The sequence below is a fragment of the Nilaparvata lugens genome, chromosome X, assembly GCF_014356525.2.
Source record: "Nilaparvata lugens isolate BPH chromosome X, ASM1435652v1, whole genome shotgun sequence".
In the NCBI taxonomy this organism is placed as follows: Eukaryota; Metazoa; Arthropoda; class Insecta; order Hemiptera; family Delphacidae; genus Nilaparvata; species Nilaparvata lugens.
Window position 1 is genome coordinate 99568521 of NC_052518.1, and position 22772 is coordinate 99591292.

Consider the following 22772-nt stretch of genomic DNA (forward strand, 5'->3'; position numbering starts at 1 on the left):
AATATACCGGGATGACTTGACTCAAATAAGCTATATACTACTATACAGAGTGTTTCAGAAGTAGTGTCGAACAATTTAGGGTATTGTTCATCTTGAATGGCAGGAGACTACAAATGTCGTATTTGAAGTGTTCAAAACTCAGCAGCTATCCTTATAGCTGCCATTTTGTCTTTTTCACTTAGGAATTTTTATCTCTAGAACGAAATGTTGCATTGATCTAAAATTTGTCATGAATATTCACGCTATGAAGACTCAACTCAAAATGGCGGCCATTTTAAATTTTTGATGGCAAATTTTTCGAAAAATGTTCACATTACAGAAAATTTACAAGAGACAAAAAAGTTGGTAAATTTTATCAAGATTTCAAGGATACCTTATTCATTAATATTAGTATTTGGTCCAGTAGATTTTTAGTTCTGTTGATTATGAATGAGTGAGTGAGTGAATGATTGAATGAATCAGTGCCATTTCGCTTTAATATATGTAGATTCTTAATGCCCAATAAAGGAATACGTTTAGGGCATTCACTGTTTCTGATTAAATTTTATTGATTTTCTTATATAATATTGTATTTTATTTTTCTTTTTAAAAAAGGTTTTAATAAATGTCATTTACGCACAAACGAAAACCAACTTTAACTCGTGTATTAAATCGTACATATTTTTTCTTTTTTGTACAGTTGGCTCTTCCGACAGAAGAGGTCACAGATCTCCAAGAAGTCACAGGAAGTCACAGAAGTCACAGATCTCGTACAGAGACGGGACACGACAGGGAGCAGGACATCCCTAAAGAAAATGAAGCGCCTCAAAACAAGAGGGAAATCATTAAAATAGCTTGTCGACGAATTATACCGCTCCAAACCAATAACAGGAAGATAAAAATAGTGTGTCGGCGTGTATTGCCTGTGTTTACCGATAATGCTAATAAATAGGCCATAGGTAGTAACAATATAGTCCAGGCGCTGGCTTACATTGAGCATACATGAGAGAGGCAGAGAATTTGACTTCGGATTATTGTTAGGGGGTCTTTAGTGTATATGAAACTCGATGTCGTCACGTCCCAGGGTGATCGACAGCTTGGGGGGGAGGGGGGTAAGTTGTAATAAACGCGCGCTTATAAAATCGCCTGTCCTGCAGTTAATATTCATAGTACAGCTTTTAATTTTTTCTCAAAATTATGTACACATGACTGGCTTTCAATGTGGTCCTGTACATTTTTGCGATAAACCGCATAGTTTTTCCGTAAAAAAATAAAATATCTCGAAAAATGTATTTTTTTATTATGGACTTTTTGTTATTTCTCGAATATCCAAGTCATTAGCCGACTTAGAGGAAAATGCTCCCAATAAACGTTTTAGGCAGTTTCTTCCCGAATCCAATGATATATATAGTATGGGGGTTACGATCATAGATGCGGTTGTGGGAGGGGGATAAGTAGCACTGTTACGCTGCGGCGCGGTCCTCCCTCATGATTAATGCGCGTAATGACCTGTTTATCGCATCGCTCCTACTAGTCTATGCATTCAAATTATGTATTTCAGGAACGCTATCTTATGTATTTTCGGTCACTGAACACGATTTTTCAACTCTCAAGCCTCAATAATTGATAATTCTCATCATAATATACAAATTATGGTCAAGATTACAAACTTCATCTCATTATCATTATTTATGATTACATTGTAATGATAAACCATCTTGTTAGGAATCCTATTGTGTTTCTCAGTCGATAAAAAACTGACATTCCATTAAGAGAGAATAATTATTCGATTTAGTTCAATGATCACTTTGGAATTGCGAAAGTCAAGTAATGGAGTAAGTTAAACAAATAATATAGGCTACCCCATATAGAGCACCGTAGAAAAGGAGTAAAATATTTTCTTACTTTACAGTTGAAGAACAAATAATGCCAATTACTCCCATGTGATATGACTAAATATTTGATTACAAAGGAAATACAACTCTAAAGCTGCGTTTACACCAAAGTTATTAACGGGATGTTAATATAACTTAATTTTTATAGATTCTATTAGATTGAACATAACTTATCATGCACATGATGGACATAGTCTATGTGTTTGCCAAGTTCCGTTCAATCTAATAGAATCTATAAAGATTGAGTTATTAACATTTTGTTAATAAATTTGGTTTAAACGCAGCTTTATCATCTGATTTCTGTAACTTATATCTATGAATAGATACTTTTCATCTGGCTGAGTTTGACTGATTGTCTTTGGGTGGTACTTGAATGAAAGTGGAATGGGAGATATCTTTGTTGAATTTGATATATTTGGAGAGAATACTGTTGGAAATCTATTGAGGGGGATCAGTATTATTAAGGTGAGAGAGCAAGCAATCAATTCAATGAAACAACTACAAGGACTCATGAACGGTTCAAATATGAGAGATTGTCAAAGTATATTTGAAAGAAGTCAGGAGCTATTTGTGGATTTTTTTTTTAGAATCACAATGCAAAATCAATGACTACTTGAAATTTAACATAGTTTAAATTATCTTAAATTGTATTCATGCTCATAAGGAAGGACTCTGGTATTGCACATAGAAACTGTACGAGAAAAGATCCCATACTTTTTTCATTCAATCACACAAACTATGTTATGGAGTCTGTGTTATATCTAAAAAATTCAAAAAATACCCATAGAAGTAGAAGATAATTTCCAATAAGGAAACATTAACTCTATACAGTCAATACATTGACACTCTGTCAAATGAAACCTTGAAAATTTAATAAATGTGACAACCGATCATGCTTTAAACCCTCATTCGATCATCCAAAACTGAGTGAATGGAATAGCTAGTTCTTCAAAGGCTTTCCTAAAATGGCTGCTACTATATAAATCTTCCATCAAAGATATTCTGTTCAAGTATGTTGACATCTTTATGGATATCACTGGAGATTGTGAAGAAAGTCATCGAATGAAGTAAAACAAGAATAATGAGAGATGAGAATGATTTTCAGAAGCATAACCTTCTCAAAAGAACATAACATTTTTCTTCAAGACTCTGATGGACAACAGAATCTGCATAATGTTATCAATGGTCTGGAAGCAAGTGAAGAAGTGTGTGATTCTCTTTTGAACGTATAGAAAGAAATAGTTATTCGGTCTCCAACGGATTTTATCTGAACATAGTTGTGGCAAATTGTAAAAGTGTATTCTCACCTATAAAAAGAAACAGAGTTCTTTCATTCTCCACGATGCAATCAAACAAAAATCCTAGTCTTAGTTAATTCTAGAACAAAAAGATCTGATCTCTGTATTTTTACTAGGTAGCTGTTTAAAGATAATTCAGCATTGAAGTTTTAGTGCAGCATGCATTTCTACAATAACCACAATCTCTGTCAACATCTCATGGATATTTGAAAAAAAAACTCTTAATCTCACTTGGCCCATGAAATTGTAAGTGAAACTAGTTGTGGATTTGACTAAATCCCTAAATATCGTTGACAAATTCGCATAATGATGACATGGCTCTCCTGAATTCAACTCCTACTTCACTTTTCAAAACTTCAATACGCTGCAAGATTGTGGAAACTTTGTGATGAGAAGAGTTATAAAAATTCTCAATAAAGATGGAGTGATACAGGTGGACATAGCTTTTCATGTCTATGGTCTAAAATCAAACAAAGGTACGGTAGTGAACATATTAGAAGCAGCAGAGTAAAAGAATCACTCCAATAATATGCTCTCCAAACCATCGAGACTTGATTTCTAAATCTGTGGCAGAGATTTATTAATGTGACATACAAGAATCTATAAAGGAATAATCCATACCTTAGCTAAGTGCAGGAATACATACATTCATTCATTCATTTGTGGATAAAATCATATAAATATGTTTGGGGAAGAATAACAGGCATGGCCCAAAACTATTCGAATCCACAAATTTTGATACTGAATAACTTGTTACCATTTCAAAACAATCTGAACGGGAATACCATAATGGATGAATCAATCAAAAGTTGGTGAAATATCATTATAAAAATACTGTTCCTCAAAATATATATTTCTCAAAAGTTCACGACAAACTGAAGATTCACGAAAGATTAACATTTTCATTCTAAACATAATCATTATGATAATGAATGAATGATGAATTCCATTTCCACCATGAAGAACTAAGAAATTCCACAAACATTTCATGGAAATTAACTGACCACTATATCAAGTAAGCGTGGCCAGTGTGTAATTAATAATTTAGCCTGCTGCACATGACAATAAACTAATTTGAAATGAAACATGAACACATATAAATATTATCATTATTCAATCGTAATATATTTCTTGAAACCCAAGTTTCGTTTATTTCAAACAGTCATTTCTTAGTTTCCTTGCAGACTGAGATGAAGTTTGTAATTTTGATCATGATTTGTATACTATGATGAGAATTATCAATTATTGAGGCTTGAAAGTTGAAAAATCGTGTTCAGCGACCGAAAATACATAAGATAGCGTTCCTGAAATACATAATTTGAATGCATAGACTAGTAGGAGCAATGCGATAGACAGGCCATTACGCGCATTAATCATGAGGGAGGACCGCGCCGCAGCGTAACAGTGCTACTTATCCCCTCCCACCGCCGCATCTATGATCGTAACCCCCAAACTATATATATCATTGGATTCAGGAAAAAACGGCCTATAACGTTTATTGAGAGCATTTTCCTCTAAGTCGGCTAATGACTTGGATATTCGAGAAATAACAAAAAGTCCATAATAAAAAAATACATTTTTCGAGATATTTTATTTTTTTACGGAAAAACTGTGCGGTTTATCGCAAAAATGTACAGGACCACATTGAAAGCCAGTTATGTGTACATAATTTTGAGAAAAAATTAAAAGCTGTACTATGAATAGTAACTGCAGGACAGGCGATTTTATAAGCGCGCGTTTATTACAACTTACCCCCCTCCCCCTCAAGCTGTCGACCACCCTGGGACGTGACGACATCGAGTTTCATAATATACACTAAAGACCCCCTAACAATAATCCGAAGTCAAATTCTCTGCCTCTCTCATGTATGCTCAATGTAAGCCAGCGCCTGGACTAATAGGGCCTTGATGGATGTATTTCCAACTCTATACAGCCTTCGTATGTTCAGTAAGCTCCTCGCCATCGCCATTTAAGTTGTTGCTATTTCCTGTAGTACTGCTCTCTTCAACGCCCAAGTTTGCGAACCGTAAATAAGCACGGGAAAAACACAGGTCTTCAGTATTTTCATTTTCTTTCCAGTAATAATCACTCTATTCTTGAGAATACTTTTCGATATTTTCTCCATGCAATTACACACCTACGTTTCACTTATTTATCGGTTCTGTCGGTGAAAGCAATCAATTGTCCCAGATAAATAATCTCTCTTGAGCAACCATCGAGTAGTACTGCTCTACTGTTTCCCTATTTGTTATAATATGAGTTTTCCCTGGATTGATAATGAGCCCCGCTTTATCATTTTCAGCAGCTGGTTATCATATTTTTTAATTCTGATGGAGATTTAGCAATAAGAACAATATTATCCGCAAAACGTAAAGTGATTCAGGTAATTTCCTTGGATATGCAAACCATTCTATCCCACTTGTCTACTAAAACATTTTTGTGGAGCAGCATTGAAGAGAGACGGCGTGAGTGGGTCTCCCTGTTTCACACCTTTCTGCATGCTGAATAATTCTCCTGGTGAGTCTGATATACGGTACCACTCGTGCTGTACTATTTCCATAAACGTCCTTGATTACTAGTCCAGTCAATCTATCTATATAAATAAAAATCGAGCCTCAAATTTTGACATTCAATAACTTTTTATGTGCGCACCGAGTTTGAACATTTTTTGTAGTTGTGTTCGTTATGTTCAGGACCAAGTTTATGGCCTATCAAATTTATAATCGGACTTCAGGACTCTTTCCTACTGTCCTTCAAAGTTTACATGTAATCCTTATGGGAGACGATTTGTGAGCTGGTCACACAGAAATAAAAATCAGCTGTTATAATAATTGCGTCATCCAACTGCCGTCGGTAGATAGTAGACAAGAGTGTGTACTGCATCATAACCGCCCATGTATTTTATTCTAAACGCCCCGACTAAAAACAAAATGACTGTTCTGTGTGTAACCGCATCCAGCAGTGCGGCCTCAGGTTAAAGACTTGCATACTCTAAAGACATTGTTTGTTTCGAATAATTGTCTTCTGTATTTAGAATTAATTGATGTTTAGTAAATGATTTATTTTGCAGTTGGAAAATTATCTATAATAATAAAATCCATTAAAATTAATAATATGAATAATAGCATCCAGGCACGGCCCTAGAGGGACTTTGCCGCCCTGGGCGAAATCGGCAACCGCCCCCCCCACCATGCAGGTATCCCGTCTAATTGTCTACTAAAAATTTACCTGAAAGTTATAAGCTGTTTAAGTTAAGATTGACATTTAAACAAGTATTTGACAGATATAAATATTGGGGAACAGTAATACAAAATATCTGATTAAACTATTTTTGTGTTTGGAACAGTCACGGTACCCAATAAGAATACATAATATAGATAGACAGTAGCTCTAAATCAAGAGACTGCAAGAGAGTATTAGGCTGCTTAACTGTCTTGCTAAGTGATTAAAACAACAATTGCTACAACTCGAGTTTGTTTAATACACCTGTTTGATCAAGTAGAACTCGTTTGATCTTTTCATAAGAAAATTCTTTGCCTTCTCCAAATTCTTCAAGATCTAGGGACTGAGCTATTTTATGTTCGCTACACCACTCAAACGTTCCTGGGACATTGTTGATTTTAGATATGTCTTCATTAGCTTGAGTTTGGAAAAGCTTCTTATATAATTTTACTATTCATATTTAATATTATGAATTTATTATTTATTTGTATTTTTAAATTTTCCGTTCCCTAAAATTTGCCGCCCCAAAAATCTGCCGCGCTGGGCGGCCGCCCAGTCCGCCTACCCCTGGGGCCGGGCCTGATAGCATCTGAAGTTATCAGCTGTACACTAAGCTAAACATTATGGTAGTGTTTTCATCATATATGCTTAAAAATACAAAAATTATTGATAGGAGTTAATAAAACCATTTGGTTCTTTTTGATAGAATGTTTGAAGTTCAGTAGGCTTACATATTGGTATGGAAAATATTGGACAGTGCTTCTAAAAAGTTGTGAATGTGTAAGAGTAATTCAATTCAATTCAATTTTATCACAAAATAAATTCAAAAATAAAATCAAAATACAAAATAAAAAATAAAATGAAATATTTGAATAAATAAAATCAAAATACATGACATGATAGCAGGGTACAATGTAGAAATATATGTATTATATTAATATTGATCTATCATGAACAATTTCACTAAAAAAATTATTTGGTTGGCAGAAGTTAACATCCCCCCATCCCCCGAAGCCAGTTACTTATTCAAATATCAGCTACTCATTCAGTTAAATATAATTGCTACAGTTATTACATATTATCTAGTTATTAGTCACAATATACCTGTATTCAGTTACTTATTCAGACTTTTTATTAATCGATCTGTTTTTCAATTTTCTTTCTACTTTTTCACAAAATTTCAATTCTTAATAATGCCGCGGTACGAACGACGTCCAAACTTGGGTCCTAGAGCTCGAAATGCTGGAAATTTAGAATATTCACGGGAAAATCATCAGTAGCAAGGAGATATACCATACAATTCCCAGCAAGCTGCATTCAACTATAACTCGGCAATCGAGTACAGTTCACTGTCAATTGTTGCTATTGGCACAATGAACATTGTGTGTCAGTACTGTGGGGCATATAAGTATAAAAATGAAGCACCCGGATTGTTTTTGGCTTGGTGACACAAATTGTTGATCTTATGGAGATCGCCTTATCACACCGTTCCACGCCATGCCCAATTTGGTGTATGTGAGTGCTTCCATTCAAACCAATAAGCAAGAAGCACCTGGATGCAAAAAGCCGCATCGCGCCTCCTCAGGAGTGCATCCAGCTAAAGTTTGTCATGAGATGCATTAAATATTTAGCGTACGAAATTCTCCAGGCCAGCTAGTAAAGACATAAAAAGGGAGTGTGCTTGCAATTTATATTGTAGTTCTGATTTTTTAATATATTATTTGGGTACATAAGAGAAGTCCAGAACCAATTTCTTCATGCAAAATTTCCTTGTGCTCGATACAGGGTGGCCCAAAAACCTCGTATTTTTGGTTCATTTTACAGTATTCAGCTATTTCTGCCAAATCCAGTACTCGGACAGGAAAAATTTGCTCTTGCCTTTTGTTTAGATTGGAAAATTCTGAATAAAATAAGATCATTCGGAACTCTCTATCCCCAATGATATGATATCTCGAAAATGAGTAAAATTTTCTAAAAAATCAATTTCTGATGATTTTTAGTTTTTTATCAACAATATCTTCCTATTGTTGTAATCACAACCAGAATATTTCATTGAAAGACACAAATGGAACAATTGTTGACAATCCAGAATTAACCTCTAACATATTTAATTTTTTTTTTGTGCAATAATTTTTTTGTCTTAGAGATGAGATAATGTTGGATATTCCTTCTCAACCTCAAAATAATAACACAAACTCCGAAACTTTCATGAAAACTTCAATAAGCGATAGCATTTTTTCCACTCAACATCAGTCCAAGAGATTAGAAATTTAGTAAATTCACTCAGCAATCGAAAAGCTCCTGGATTCGACCATGTAACCCCTGTTATTTTAAAACATGTTTTACCTGATATTGAAGATATTTTAGTATACCTATTTAACCTGAGTCTCAGTTCTGGTTTGTTTCCCGAGATATTGAAAAAAAAACTATAATAAAACCTTTGTACAAAAAGTCTGACAATAATGAACCCACAAATTATCGCCCAATTTTGTCTCTGTTTTCAAAAATCTTAGAGAAGGTTGTCAAGGCCCGCTTAGTTCACTTTTTGTCAAAACACAATTTTCTTAGTAATAACCAATATGGTTTCAGAGAGGGATTAAATACTGAAAAAGCTTTGCTCGACTTCATGACTAAAGTATATGGGACACTCAATGATGGAGACATGTGTGCTGGAATATTCGTCGACATTATGAAAGCGTATGATACTGTCGATCATTCTCTTCTTCTATCAAGAATGGAGGAAGCGGGAGTTAGGGGTGTTGCACTCAGCTGGTTCCGTTCATACCTGTCGCAACAGACTAAAGACCTGAACGCAACAGACTAAAGTCAATCAAAGTCTCAGTAATGTAGGAACGGTCGAATTCGGTATTCCTCAGGGATCCGTCTTATCGGGGCCATTGTTTCTCATCTACGTAAATGAACTATGACACCGCTCTTTTCTATCGGGCCAAAACATTAGAAAAATTACACATCGACATGCAGCATGATTTAATAGGGCTGAGATGGTGGTTTACAAACAATTTTATGATAATGAGTCCCAAAACAAAATTCATGATCTTTAGTATTTCAAGATATATCCGTTTTCCAACGCCATTGAGGTATCATAGCCTATCTTGTACCGAAACCACTATCTGTGATTGCCCCCAACTTGAACAAGTCGAAGAAATCAAATACTTGGGGCTAGTACTAGATAACAAAGTCACATGGAAAAAGCATCTGAACTATTTGAAACAGAAACTCATGAAATACATAAGAGTATTCTATCTCTTAAGATCAGTGTGTAACTCCATTCTATTAAAGTCTGTATACTATGCTTTGATAAATTCTAAACTCGAATATGGTCTGGCGTTGTGGGGAGGAGCATACACTGTAACCCTGAGGCCGATAGTTGTTTTACAGAAATCTTTCATCCGCATTATCTCCTTCAAGGCAACACAAGCTGCAACACACAGCACCTCTCTTTAGAAAATTAGCTATACTTCCATTGAAAAATGTATATGTCTACAAAGTGCTCAGGAACTTCTTTGATAGAAGCGTTAATGGCAATGAGTATTTTAATTTGAAAAACAATAATTTGAGAAATAAATACGAAGCTTGTATACCTAAGCCAAATAAAAGTCACTTCATGAAATTTTTTTCTTATTTGGCTCCAAAGTTCTACAACCTGCTGCCCTTAGAGATAAGGCAGTGCAAGATAAGATCAAGGTTTTTGAGAGATGTCAAGAGATTTGTAATGGAATGTGAGAATATAGATACTTTTTTTAGAATTCTCATGTAGACTTGTATATAATAATATTGTACAATATACTTCGAAGCTAAAATTGATAAATCATCGATACTGTTATGTAATATGTGTCACTTCATATGCGACTGTCGGCCTCAGTAACTACATTTTAGCGCTAGTTTTGTAATCACTTTTATATCACCATCTCAAACAGGTTTAGTACCTCGAGATGCAAATACTCAATTGGCATTGCATTTTATTTTTTAATAGTATTTACTCATGTAAATATGTAAATTTTCAAATAAATAATAATAATAATAATGTTGTAAAATTTGTATTGCTTTTAATGTGTATTTTCTAAGATGTTGTAATTTTATATTTCTGCCAATAACACATTTTCATTTATTGTTACCATTTAGCTGTATAATTCACTCTGGGCTGTAAATACTCTGGGCGTATTTTTGTGCTCTACAATCTGAGATCAGGTAGAGCGCTCTATATCATATAGATTTCCAGGTACACCTGAAATGCTCCTTGTATTGTGAAAAACACCTAATTTTCAGCTTCAACCATCATCACCAACTACATTGCCCTCACATTGATATTTCCCAGAATTATATAAATTCTATAAGGATCACCCCTTAGATGCACTTCATTTCAGTATTTCCTAGTGGAGAGGCGTGCATAAGGACACCTCAAGCATCAAAATTTCAAACAAACACTTATAACTTTTGACACAATGCTCAGATTTCATCGTACTCCACTCTTCATTCTTCTCGGCTCGTTAAGGCGGTCCATAATCATGCATCATGAGTCAAATTCGGTCGAAAAATGGAAAATTTATTGTTGAGTGTACTTAAGCCCATATTCCAATGCACAAAAAATGGTCAATTTCTATATTCAAAGCTGTATATCTTGAGAAATATTCGAGTTACAACCCCTAACAACCCCTAAGTCACCCTCTTTAGAGGGATTAAAATTCAGTTGTACGTCAAAAGGTAGAGTATTTGACCAATAACTTATCCTGAAAGTTACAGTATTATATCTACAACAGTCTCCAATTTATTAAAAGGGTTCCCATACATATGACTCACTCTGTATATAATTATCGTTATAAATTCAACCAATATACATACAGCTTACATTCAACTGCTTTATCAAGATATCAATAACATTAGAGGAAAATGAAATTGGCAATTTGATATAAAGTGTAGTGATGAAGGCAAAGAAAAATTCTAACATATTCAATTCATCTCAATATCAATTCATAGTTAAGATAGTTAGATATATTTATATGTTTGTTTAGTTTCCACATCATTCCTGTTTCTTCATTTTTCTCCTTTCAGTTTTTGCAGTTTTATTTTTTATTGTTAATCTTAGTGAAAGTTGTAAGAACGTTCAATTAATTCAGGAGTCGAACTATATTTAATGTAATACTTATATTTATCTTGCTTTGTATTTTGTTCTTGTTTTATTAATTGTAGTATAACATGCTTTGTATTTTCTTTGTTCTATTGTACAATGGGTCTCTTCAGACCTTGCACACAAATTAAATAATCAATCAATCAATCAAATTAAAAAAAACTATTAGACTGAAATACAATTGTTCATACTCAAATTTCACTATTTAGAATTTGAAACTGTTTATGAAGTCTCACTAATTTATTATAATTATGTTATAATAGAATAGAATAAACTTCATTCTAGTTTGTAGTAATTCACTTAGTGAAATATTTATAGTTTGAAATAAAAAAGGACATCAACTTCATACTCTGTATACGGTGAGATTTATGAGATATACGGTGATGATATTCATCCATAATAAACACTATATGTGTGGAAACATGTTTGTAACTTTCTAATAGATCCCTGGTATTTTTAGACAATATTCTAGTGTTTTATTATAAAGGAAATTAATTTGCATCACTATAATCTAATTACTGAATGTATATTTAGTTTCATGAGAATTTGTATTGTCTAAAAATATGAGAATCAGTAATGGGTGGACCTAAGACCGGTCATAAGAGTATTTTTGTAATAACCTTCATAAGAAACATTTTTGTAATAACCTTTTTAAGAAACATTTTTGTAATAACCTTCATAAGAGACTTATTGTTTATTTTGCAAAATCAATTAAATATTGAGCTACTGTACTGTCTTGTTAGATTGTTAAAAGCACTGTGAAGCCGGTTCTCTCTCTCTTTGAGAGAGTAACTGCTTGAGACCAATTCTTGTAGACGTTTTTGTACTACATTCATTACATATTCGTCTTATTTTGTTAGCGTTAGGCCTAATTTATTATAAGATTATCTTTTGAGTTGTAACTTTTTCGATATAATACTGTACCAATCAAATTTATTTGTTCTTTCAAAAGTATTTTATCAATTTTACAAAATTTTTGTTTTATGACATTCTAGCTCTTAATTAATTAAGCTGTTAATTAATTAACAAAATTTCAGTAAATCTTGATGTCGGCTCCAAACTAACAAACTTATTAAAATGTTTGAACTTCATTCAATTGTTTATTTTTATTTCACTCATATTCGATGTACACATGAACTATTTCTAAATTATAAATCTGTTTGTTCTCGTGTTCTGTAGTGTAAATTGCTTAAATTCAAAATTTTTCACATATAAACTAAATTTTTGGACTGCTGTATAAATTGTAGACTCCTCTGAAATGTATAGGGAATGTGTAACGTAAATAATATATTTTAAACTGTATTGTAATTTTTATTTCCAAAACAAACACATTGTAGGGACGATTTAGAAGCAATACAAATATAATATGAGGAATAAAACAGTATCATTCTGACAAACTTAAAAATAAAATACTTCAAAATCATTGACTTTTGATAACAATTTTCAAAATACTTCGGTAGTTTATGAACATGGTTCAACTACATCATCCATGAAATTGTAAATGCACAATAAATCTTGCAAAAAAGTATAAAAGTGCCTCCATATTCCTTCCAAATCAGTCATTTGGAACGTTTGAAAAGCATTCATTCCTTAGAGTTCTTCTTTTACTTTTTCAGGTGTTGGGCAAAAATTTGTTATAGTAGTGCAAATTTTCTCTACCAAATTCTCCTCAACTTTGAATAACTCTAGTATTTCATCGCCATATTTATCCATCATGTCTTCACACTGGAAAAAAGTAATAAATTGAGTTTCAATTATCTGCAGATGATAACAAGGCACATTAGGAAATTCTGGAAAAAACTTGGAACGTTGTACTTTTTACAACGTATAACATGTTACTTTAAATCAACGTTGAACTTAAATGTGAATGCTAATTGGAAGATCGTGTAGAGCTCGGAAAATCATCAAATCAATCAAGCACAAAGTTGATTGCTCTCATTTAATTTAATACTATCATCCAATTAATATCAAGATATTGATTGCTGAAGTTTTAATTACCTACCATGTTTCTTAGTACTGCGTCCAACTTATAGGCTGATATGTTTCTTACTGAACTTTTTTTCTAGAAGCTTAATCATGTGTATAAAGATGGACATTAGTGAGATATTGCAATTAAAATGCTAATGAATTAATAATAATTATTATTATTATTAAACGAAAATCCAAATTAAATATTGTAAATCACCTCGAGACTTCTGTTACTACTGTTAATAATAATTGATAAACAAAAATAAATTCATTTTAAATGTGACATATTAGGAACAACATTCCAAGTTTTTTCCAGAACTTATTATATGTCAATATTTGCAGTAGCAGAAATCTTCGGGGTGATTTACAGCATTTAATTTGAACTAGTGTATAAAGTCTAGTAACTCATGTGACGCTTATAAGAATCATAATAGTATTTAATTTCCTCAATGCAACGATGAAATAAATATATCAGAAATATGTTCATATAAATATATCAGAAGTAAGTTTATGTTTATATAAATATATCAGAAAATATGAGTGGAGAACATAAAAACCACTCTTGCTCTATAAATCAATCAATATAAAAGGTCAGACAATTTGATACGGTATTTATTTGAGCTACTTTTATCTTCCATCTTGTGTTACCCAGACATGAATTCTTTCAAAAAATTTTTCAGCAATTTTAAAGCATTCAAAAACTTATTGTATGTGATTCAGATACCAGATATTTTTCAGATCTGTGACCTGTTTCATAAAAGTTTAGATGTAAATAAACATTAGAAATCCAAGAACCCTTTAAAATTGTTCAATCACGACATAATTCGGTTATATAATGCCATTATCAAGTCACTCATTGAACAGTTTTAAAAGGATACTTAGATTTCTAATTCTTATTTATATTTGAGAGTAGCCCTAAAGAAAAAAATACAAGTTTAGATATAGAAAGAAAAATAAAAAGTAGCCCTATACAGAAAAGAGATAAACAAGTTTAGATGTATTTTTTAAATCTAAGTTGAATAAATTAAATGTATAATTATTCATGAACATGTAGGCATTCTGAAGTTTTTATAAGGAGTGAACAGAAGTTTTTTACATAAGAATTTTTTATAATCGTTTATTATATGATAAATTCTACGCGCAGCTGAAATTAAGAGCACCATTGACGTGAGATGGTTCAGGGGGAGATTGAAAGTTATATATATTGACTCCGTCTGCTGCACCCTCTACACCAGGGCTCTCCAACCTACGGCCCGCGGGCCACATCCGGCCCGCGGATGGATTTTGTCCGGCTCGCCATGAGTTATTGCAACATATTTTTAAAAATATATATTTACACAAAGAAGGTAACCTTCTTCCATTTTACAGTTCTCTCACAGAAAAAGACTTTAAAAACATAAAAAACCATGCTAAAGCTATGTTTTCTCTTTTTGGATCTCCCTACAAGTGGGAGCAGACATTTTCAAAAATGAAGTGTGTTAAATCTAAATACAAATCTTCCTTATCAGATGAACATTTGAAATCAATTTTAATGATTGGAACCACAAAGTGTGATCCTTAATGGGCGGACATTCTAAGTGGAAAACAAATATGAAATATTCTCAATAAAAAAGTATTCTCTTTTAGCTTAGTAACTTTTTGTGAATTCGTGTATTTTCAAGTTGCCTTATTACTATTGAAAAGAAGTTATCATATTTTGTTCAACTTGCTAAACTCATGCATTCTCAAGTTTTCTTATGACCTTTTCACACTCAGTAAATGAGATTTTGTATTGAAATGAAATCAATTGGTTTGTTCCTTCCTGTGTTTCAATTAAACCTATACTTAAAACGTCTCATATTATTTTAATGGTAATATAATAATATTACACCCCAAAATCCCCCGTCGTTTGTGGCCCACAAGTCAAATTCCACGTGCATTATTTTTATTGGCCCTCTAAGCTTCCCTAGAATTAACAATGTGGCCCAAAGGTTGGAGACCCCTGCTCTACACCATTGAGGAGTGTATCCTGTTGTTTCAATCAATGATTCAACGCTTCAACGCTGAGTTCATGAATTTGATCTTATGTTGTATTATACAGTGTTCAACGGAAGGTGTGACGGCCGAAGATTCGACATGGCTAGTAACAAAAAATAACCAGTAAAATGTTCTTATATCAAGCTTAGTTTTTGAGATACGATTTATAGATTTTTTGATATTTTTCAAAAACGTCAATAACTAGAAAACTATCAGTTAAAATTCTAAGGATATGGTTGGAAAGAAGAAGAAATCTCCAATAAGATTAATATAATTTGTTCCTTTGTTTGACGTTTTTGTACTTTTTATGAGGTTCAAACTGTTTGAAATTTGACTTTGAACTTGCCGAATGTAGCCTACTTTTTTCAAATTTGTGCGCTTATTAAAAGTCCAAAAACGTCATACAAAGGGACAAATCATAGAGACTCTATCCTACTACTGAGGGGCTGTGCTTAATTATGCATTACTTTCGTGATAAAATTAGTTCTATTCTATGAGTTATGATAGAAATGATCAAATCAGATAATACAGATGGAAATTACTGCGGGATATTGTAATTACAGTATTCAAATTCTAATGAATTAATAATAAAAGAAAGCATTTAATTTGGACTTTCGTTTCTAATGTTCCTTAACATTCTTTTCAAATGTTTGGGTAGGTACAAATTTATTGATTTACTCGGAAATAGCTTCTGCATTGAAAAATATTGACATGGCATTTTGTTGTTGTTTCCTATATTTGTCTGAACTACAAATTGATTTTTAGTTAAGTTACCCTTACCCAATTTTTTATTTATTCATTTTTTAATATTATTTATAGTGTGGGATAGTTTTTATATCTGAAAAATAATAGTCTGATTATACTAAAATGTGTACGGTATCTACTATTCGAATGTTTGGGTATACCTACCAATTTATTGATTTGTACTCGGAAATAACAGGACTCAATTATATGTTGTTTCTCATATTTTTCTAAACTACAGAGTGATTTTTAATCATGTCACCATTACCATATTTTTTATTTTTTTTAGTGTGAGATAGTTTATCTCTAAAAAATGGCAACCTATTTGATAATCTCTGATCCATTGGAATGACGTGCTTTGTGAAGTTCTGTAATGGTTGATTCTGGACTTCTTAAAATGTATTACTTACATACATTTTGGGATTATTACCCAGACCAGAATCCTCTGGTATATCAATATCATTGATAAGTGGATTCATTTTTCCATCAGCTAGAGCCAGAGTGAAAAGCATCATTTCCCCGGTTGTTTTATGCTTAACTTTGACTGCGTTATCCATTCTGTCGCAAATATTTTCCATAATATCAATTAGAAACGTCTCTGACCTACGGTATTCGATCTGCAAATTGGAAATGCTGTGTGATTAAAAATTTAGAATTGAATTAAAATTAGAAAATACCTTGATGAACTTCATAAAGTGTGCCGTACCTATAAACAAACAAACCTATTAAAAATTCATAGAATTTCTGGTTGCGGACGTGACCTATTTCATAAGTTCATATTTGCATGCAATGAGATTTCCATTCCAACGTTGTTTGAGGTACCACATGAGATGTGTTAACTTTTATATATTTACTAGTAGTACTGTGAACAGTAGACATCACGCAGTTTTCTCATCCACATCTGATGTCACCTGTTCTAGTTGATTCAGTTGAATCACAATTCACAGTTGAATCATAATATTTACTCTTAAAATGTGGTTACCTATTTATTTTCTCCAAGATCAAAAACTCTGTTATGTTAATAAACTCAGTTCACGTTTGAATTTATATCCCATATGATGACTTATCCAGTTTCGTGATAATATTTCCATCTGATAAAAATATTTCTCAACTATTTCTCAATTATTTTTTTTTCAATCAAGAATATTATAATTTCTTCGGCATTATTCAGTTCATTTAATTAAATTTAATTTTAGTTTGAATCTCCTATTAAATTTTTTTTCAAATGTTAGAATATTGATACTGATGGGCACGCATCAAGAAATATTGAAACCCTACCTTATGGAAATAGACACGGCCAGACATATGTGTAATGTAATGTAATGTAATGCATTCACTTTTCAGATGATTGATTATGAATAATATCTCTAGTCTGATATTAACCCTTTCTATCCCACTGTTGTTCCTGAACAACATGACTTTCTATGATGTCTATTGGATCAGTGATTGAATGAATCTGCCATCTACTGGCCTTGTTTGAAAGCTACATTAGTCTAGTTTAGTATTATACCACTAGAGAGCACTCAAATGCAGTCTAATTTCTGAAAAAGCAGCTGTCATATCCAATTGTACCAACACTTCAATGTGACAATTTTCTTCGGTTTTTATAATTTTTTATAAAATTCTAAAGAACTGAAAATAAGATAAAAAATATCCATATAATTGTTTATATTCATGATGAAATATCAGTCATAGGAATAGAAACTTGAACAAAATATCATTTATATTCAAAATTTTATGTCTGTTGTTTTAGAACAACATTGGGCCGTTAGAGGAGTCACATGTGAGGAGACTTTGAGGTTATGTTATTGTGTTTCTCTCAGTTTTCAAACACGTTTGTAGAGTTATTGTTTATTGAATTATTGTGGATGATTGTTTTTCGTTATAATGTACAAAATCTTGGATAATGAAGATTTAGACAAACTCATGAATCTTCCTGAAGATGAGTTGAATAGTTTTTTAGAAATCAAGATACCGGACAGTAATATTATTGCTAATCCTCTACAAGAGAATGTACAGGTAAGATTCTCTCCAATTTATTTTCAAAAGTCTGTTTTACCTGTGCAATCTAAATCATTACCTGAGTCAGCAGTCCTGTATTACAGGACTCATTGGTATGAAAGCAAATAGCCTAAAGCTACGTTTACACTATATGTAGTTGTACACTATAGTACATTATACATTACATTATAGTAGTGTACACTATATGTAGCTGGGGAGCTATATGAAATTTGAGCTACATATAGCTCTGCTATAAGGAGATCTATGCAAATTTCATGTAGCAGAGCTACATATAGTTTGGAATAAACCACTACTCACTGCTTAGTTATCCCAACCAGATGCCAAAGAATGTAGTTCTTGCAGCAGCCACTGCTTTCGGCAAGCTACTGTGATGCTTTCATCACAGAGAAGAGAGAGAAGATATTGGATAATTTTGTAAATTTTGGATAGCTCATTTTCTGCTATATAGCTGAGAAAATAGCTCAACTGCTATATAGCATATCTCCAAAGTCACTCTTTGAACTTGTAGCAGAGCTTTATAGCTGAGCTACATGTAGCTCTGCTACATAGTGTAACCTAGCTTCATAATTCCCTTTTTCTCCAGACACTGGAAGAAATATTGGGCATGAACATGGGTATTTTGCAAAACAAGGAAGCTGTGTAAGACTGGGTACACCAAGGTGTATTGCACAAAATGTGGAGTACGTCTTTGCTCAGTCCCAAACAGAATGTGCTCAATGATAACCATAGATAAAATAAAAAAATCCAATAGGCTACAAGGAACAACTTGTTCTACAAAAATAGTAAATATGATAAAGTAGTAGATGTAAGTAGATGTAGTAAAGTAGTAAATTTATAATATGATAAACCCCAATTTCCAGTTTTTAGTTTGTTTCATATTATGTAAGTATGTATCAGTTAGATATGAACATAATAAATAAGTTAGTAACCAAAATATAGTTTTAAAAAAGTAGGAAATTATGATATTTAGAACCTTATTTTCAGTTTCAATTTCACGTTTTTATATTATGTAAATATGTATCAGTTATGAATATATAAATAAGTTAGTCACCAAAATCTGGTCTATGTATCACATTTTTGAGAATCCATTTTACTAATCTTGAGAATTTTATTATATGACTTTCATTGTTATAATGTTGAAATCAAGAAAAAATTATTGATTAGGAATGATTCCATAATGAAATCATTCACCTTTCCTTGAATAAAGCATGATGAAAGTACCATTGATTTTTCTAATGCAGAACCAAAATTTTTTACTATACGTATTTGAAATGACCCAATGTCCCAATGTTGTTTCAAAACAACAAACCCCTAGGGGCCCCTGGAGGGTGAGAAAAATTTGGGGAAAATTATTTTCTCATTCTTAAGAGTGTTTTGAAACATAAAAACACCAGAATAATTTTTTCATCTTGTTTTTTCATAAATTGGGATAGAAAGGGTTAATCCTATCTTCAGAGTAGATGATATATATATATATATATATATATATATATATATATATATATATATATATATATATATATAGTGATATCGGAGTATGGAGGAATTCCTTTTCCTTTCATATTATCTTAAAATGTAAAATTTCAAAAAACCTTGTGTATACATCGACGCGTAGTTGAAAAAAGAATATTCCTGCCAAATCTCATAGAATTCTATTAACGTATTTAATTCTATTAAAATAATAATCAATTCTATTAATTATTATATATATAATATATATATATATAATATAATAGTGATATCGGAGTATGGAGGAATTCCTTTTCCTTTCATATTATCTTTAAAATGTAAAATTTCAAAAAACCTGTGTATACATCGACGCGTAGTTGAAAAAAGAATATTCCTGCCAAATCTCATAGAATTCTATTAACGTATTAATTCTATTAAAATAAATAATAATTCTATTAATTATTATATATATATATAATATATATATATATATATATATATATATATATAATAATATTCCTGCCAAATCTCATAGAATTCTATTAACGTATTTAATTCTATTAAAATAATAATTAATTCTATTAATTATTATATATATATATATATATATAATATATATATATATAATATATTATATATATATATAATATATATATATATATATATATAATATATATATATATATATATATATATATATATATAGTGATATCGGAGTATGGAGGAATTCCTTTTCCTTTCATATTATCTTTAAAATGTAAAATTTCAAAAAACCTTGTGTATACATCGAAGCGTAGTTGAAAAAGGAATATTCCTGCCAAATCTCATAGAATTCTATCAACGCGTTTGGCTGTAATCGTGTTACATACAGACAGACAAAAGCAAATCGAGTTGAAACATAGACCTCACTACGTTCGGTCAATAGAGTGCTCAAGGTCTCACGTTATAGTGCTAAGTTAGCGTCTATAATAATGTCATTGCACTCACTTTCATGCAGTTTGCGCCGAAATGGAAACAATATAGACGACTAAGTTGTAAAATTCGCTCAACAAGCTAGCACAGCTCGTCGTTTTGTTGTGATATTGCAAATTACCAGAATAGAAGCTAATGCATCGTTATATGCATACAAATAATAGAGCTGGAATCCCAGATAACAGTGACAATATAATTCCCACGAGTTACAATTTGACTATTTTCCCCACTCAGCTTGGCCGAGCAAGTATGAATAATCCCATTAGAACATAAGATTCAAGATTCGTTTTATTAACCATCAGGCTACAATTATAGCATTAGGCAAGTCATAATACATACTTTTAAAAAGTAGGCTACACACAATTGAACAGAAAATCGATACAAATTGAACAGATAAAGCATATCTACATTACATAAAATACATTCAATTCAGGTATTCAGGTATTCCTCGAGTGAGTAAAAGGCATTATTTTTAGATTAAAGCATATATAAAAGGTATTATATTAAAGCATATCTACATTACATTCAATTTAGGTATTCAGGTATTCCTCGAGTGAGTAAAAGGCATTATTTTTGAGATAACTGTATACAATTTTTTTAAATTTGTCTGAAGGCAGATTCCTGGTTGTTTGAGGCAGTTTATATTATACAATATACACTGTTGGAAAGTATGGCTTCTCATAGTTTTATTGAGTCTTATTTGTGGTGCTACAATGTTCCTACTGTTCCTGGTATTATATGCATGGTAATCTTCATGAATGGAAAATTTTTCTGAATTTTTTCTTGACGTGAATTAAATTGGAATAAATGAAGAGAGATGGAAGGGTTAGTATACCCAAATAAGGGAAATGTGGCCTGCATGAATCTCGCTGTTTTAGTCCTAGGATAGGACTAAGGCTTTAAGAGCCTTTTTTGCCATAAGAACACTGTTTTAGCATGAACGGAATTACCCCATAGACGCACACCATAACTCAAATGTGAGTGGAAAAGCCCAAAATAGGTCAATATGAGTCTATCCAAATTCACGCAGCCTCTCAGTTTTCTCAATAAATAGACTATTCGAGATAATTTTTTTGAAAGGTGCTCAATATGTGTGTCCCAGTTCAGCTTGTAGTCCATATAAAGTCCAAGAAGTTTGACCGGTTTAATCAGGCCATTACTCAGTTTGTCTTTGAGGGAGAAAAACAATATCTCAGTTTTATCTTCATTCAATTTCAGTCCATTGCCACATACCACGTCCTGGCCGTAGACAGAGCATTGTCAAGTTATTCTGTACTCTTTCTATCAATGGGTCTGTAGCAACAATAGTCGTGTCATCAGCATATAATATACTTAAATATGGAACATTATAGCTAAAGTCGTTTACGAAGACAAGAAACAGAAAAGGCCCCAAAACTGAGTCCTGTGGAACCCCCGCAGCTACATTCATAATTTCGGAAGAGGAGTTACCGATCACAACCATTTAGGGAATTATATTTTCACTGTTACTGTTGTGTGCGAATCCACTATCCAGCTGAATATTTAGGACCGAATTCACCAAAAAGAAAACTTGGTTTGAGCGTCAGTTGATTCTAAATGAACAAAAAATCATAATACAAAACCAATTCAAAATCATCTGACTTGGAACTAACTGACGATCAAACCTAGTTTTCGTTTTTGGTGAGTTTTGGCCTTAGAATGGAATAATGAAATGTCTGTGCTGTACTGAAAATTCAAACAAACAGTTATTTATTTTATTGTGCAGAAATAAGTTTATCTTCAATTTTTAAATGAATAAAATACTGTAGTTAGCTCAATGTTGACTAGTACTTACATTGGGTTCTCCAATATTGCCTTCACCATCAATAATAAATGTTTTGGGCATTTTTTTCGCAGGGGTAACATTCTGTATCTCTGCTTCTATATCTTTAATACATTTCTGACAAGCTGCAAAAGTATAATGATGTAAAAAAATCCATTTTATTTTACAAAAATGTTCACAAACAATCAAAATAGCAAAGCCTGTATAATATTATTATGCTTTCAAAATTAATTTTTTCATGATTAATTTACATTTATTTACCGG

At 32.1% G+C, this 22772-nt stretch overlaps 1 protein-coding gene across 1 annotated transcript; it reads right to left on the reverse strand.

Annotated features, from left to right (window-relative positions):
* Positions 1–12837: 12837 nt before the first annotated feature.
* LOC120348924 (protein seele-like) lies at positions 12838–22633 on the reverse strand (the record flags this gene model as incomplete). The annotated part of the gene is given in 3 exon segments (XM_039442813.1): positions 12838–13265; positions 16676–16882; positions 22521–22633. Coding segments are annotated over 3 exon segments (455 nt in total), but the record flags the coding sequence as incomplete, so codon positions are not given.
* Between the last annotated feature and the right edge of the window lie 139 nt (positions 22634–22772).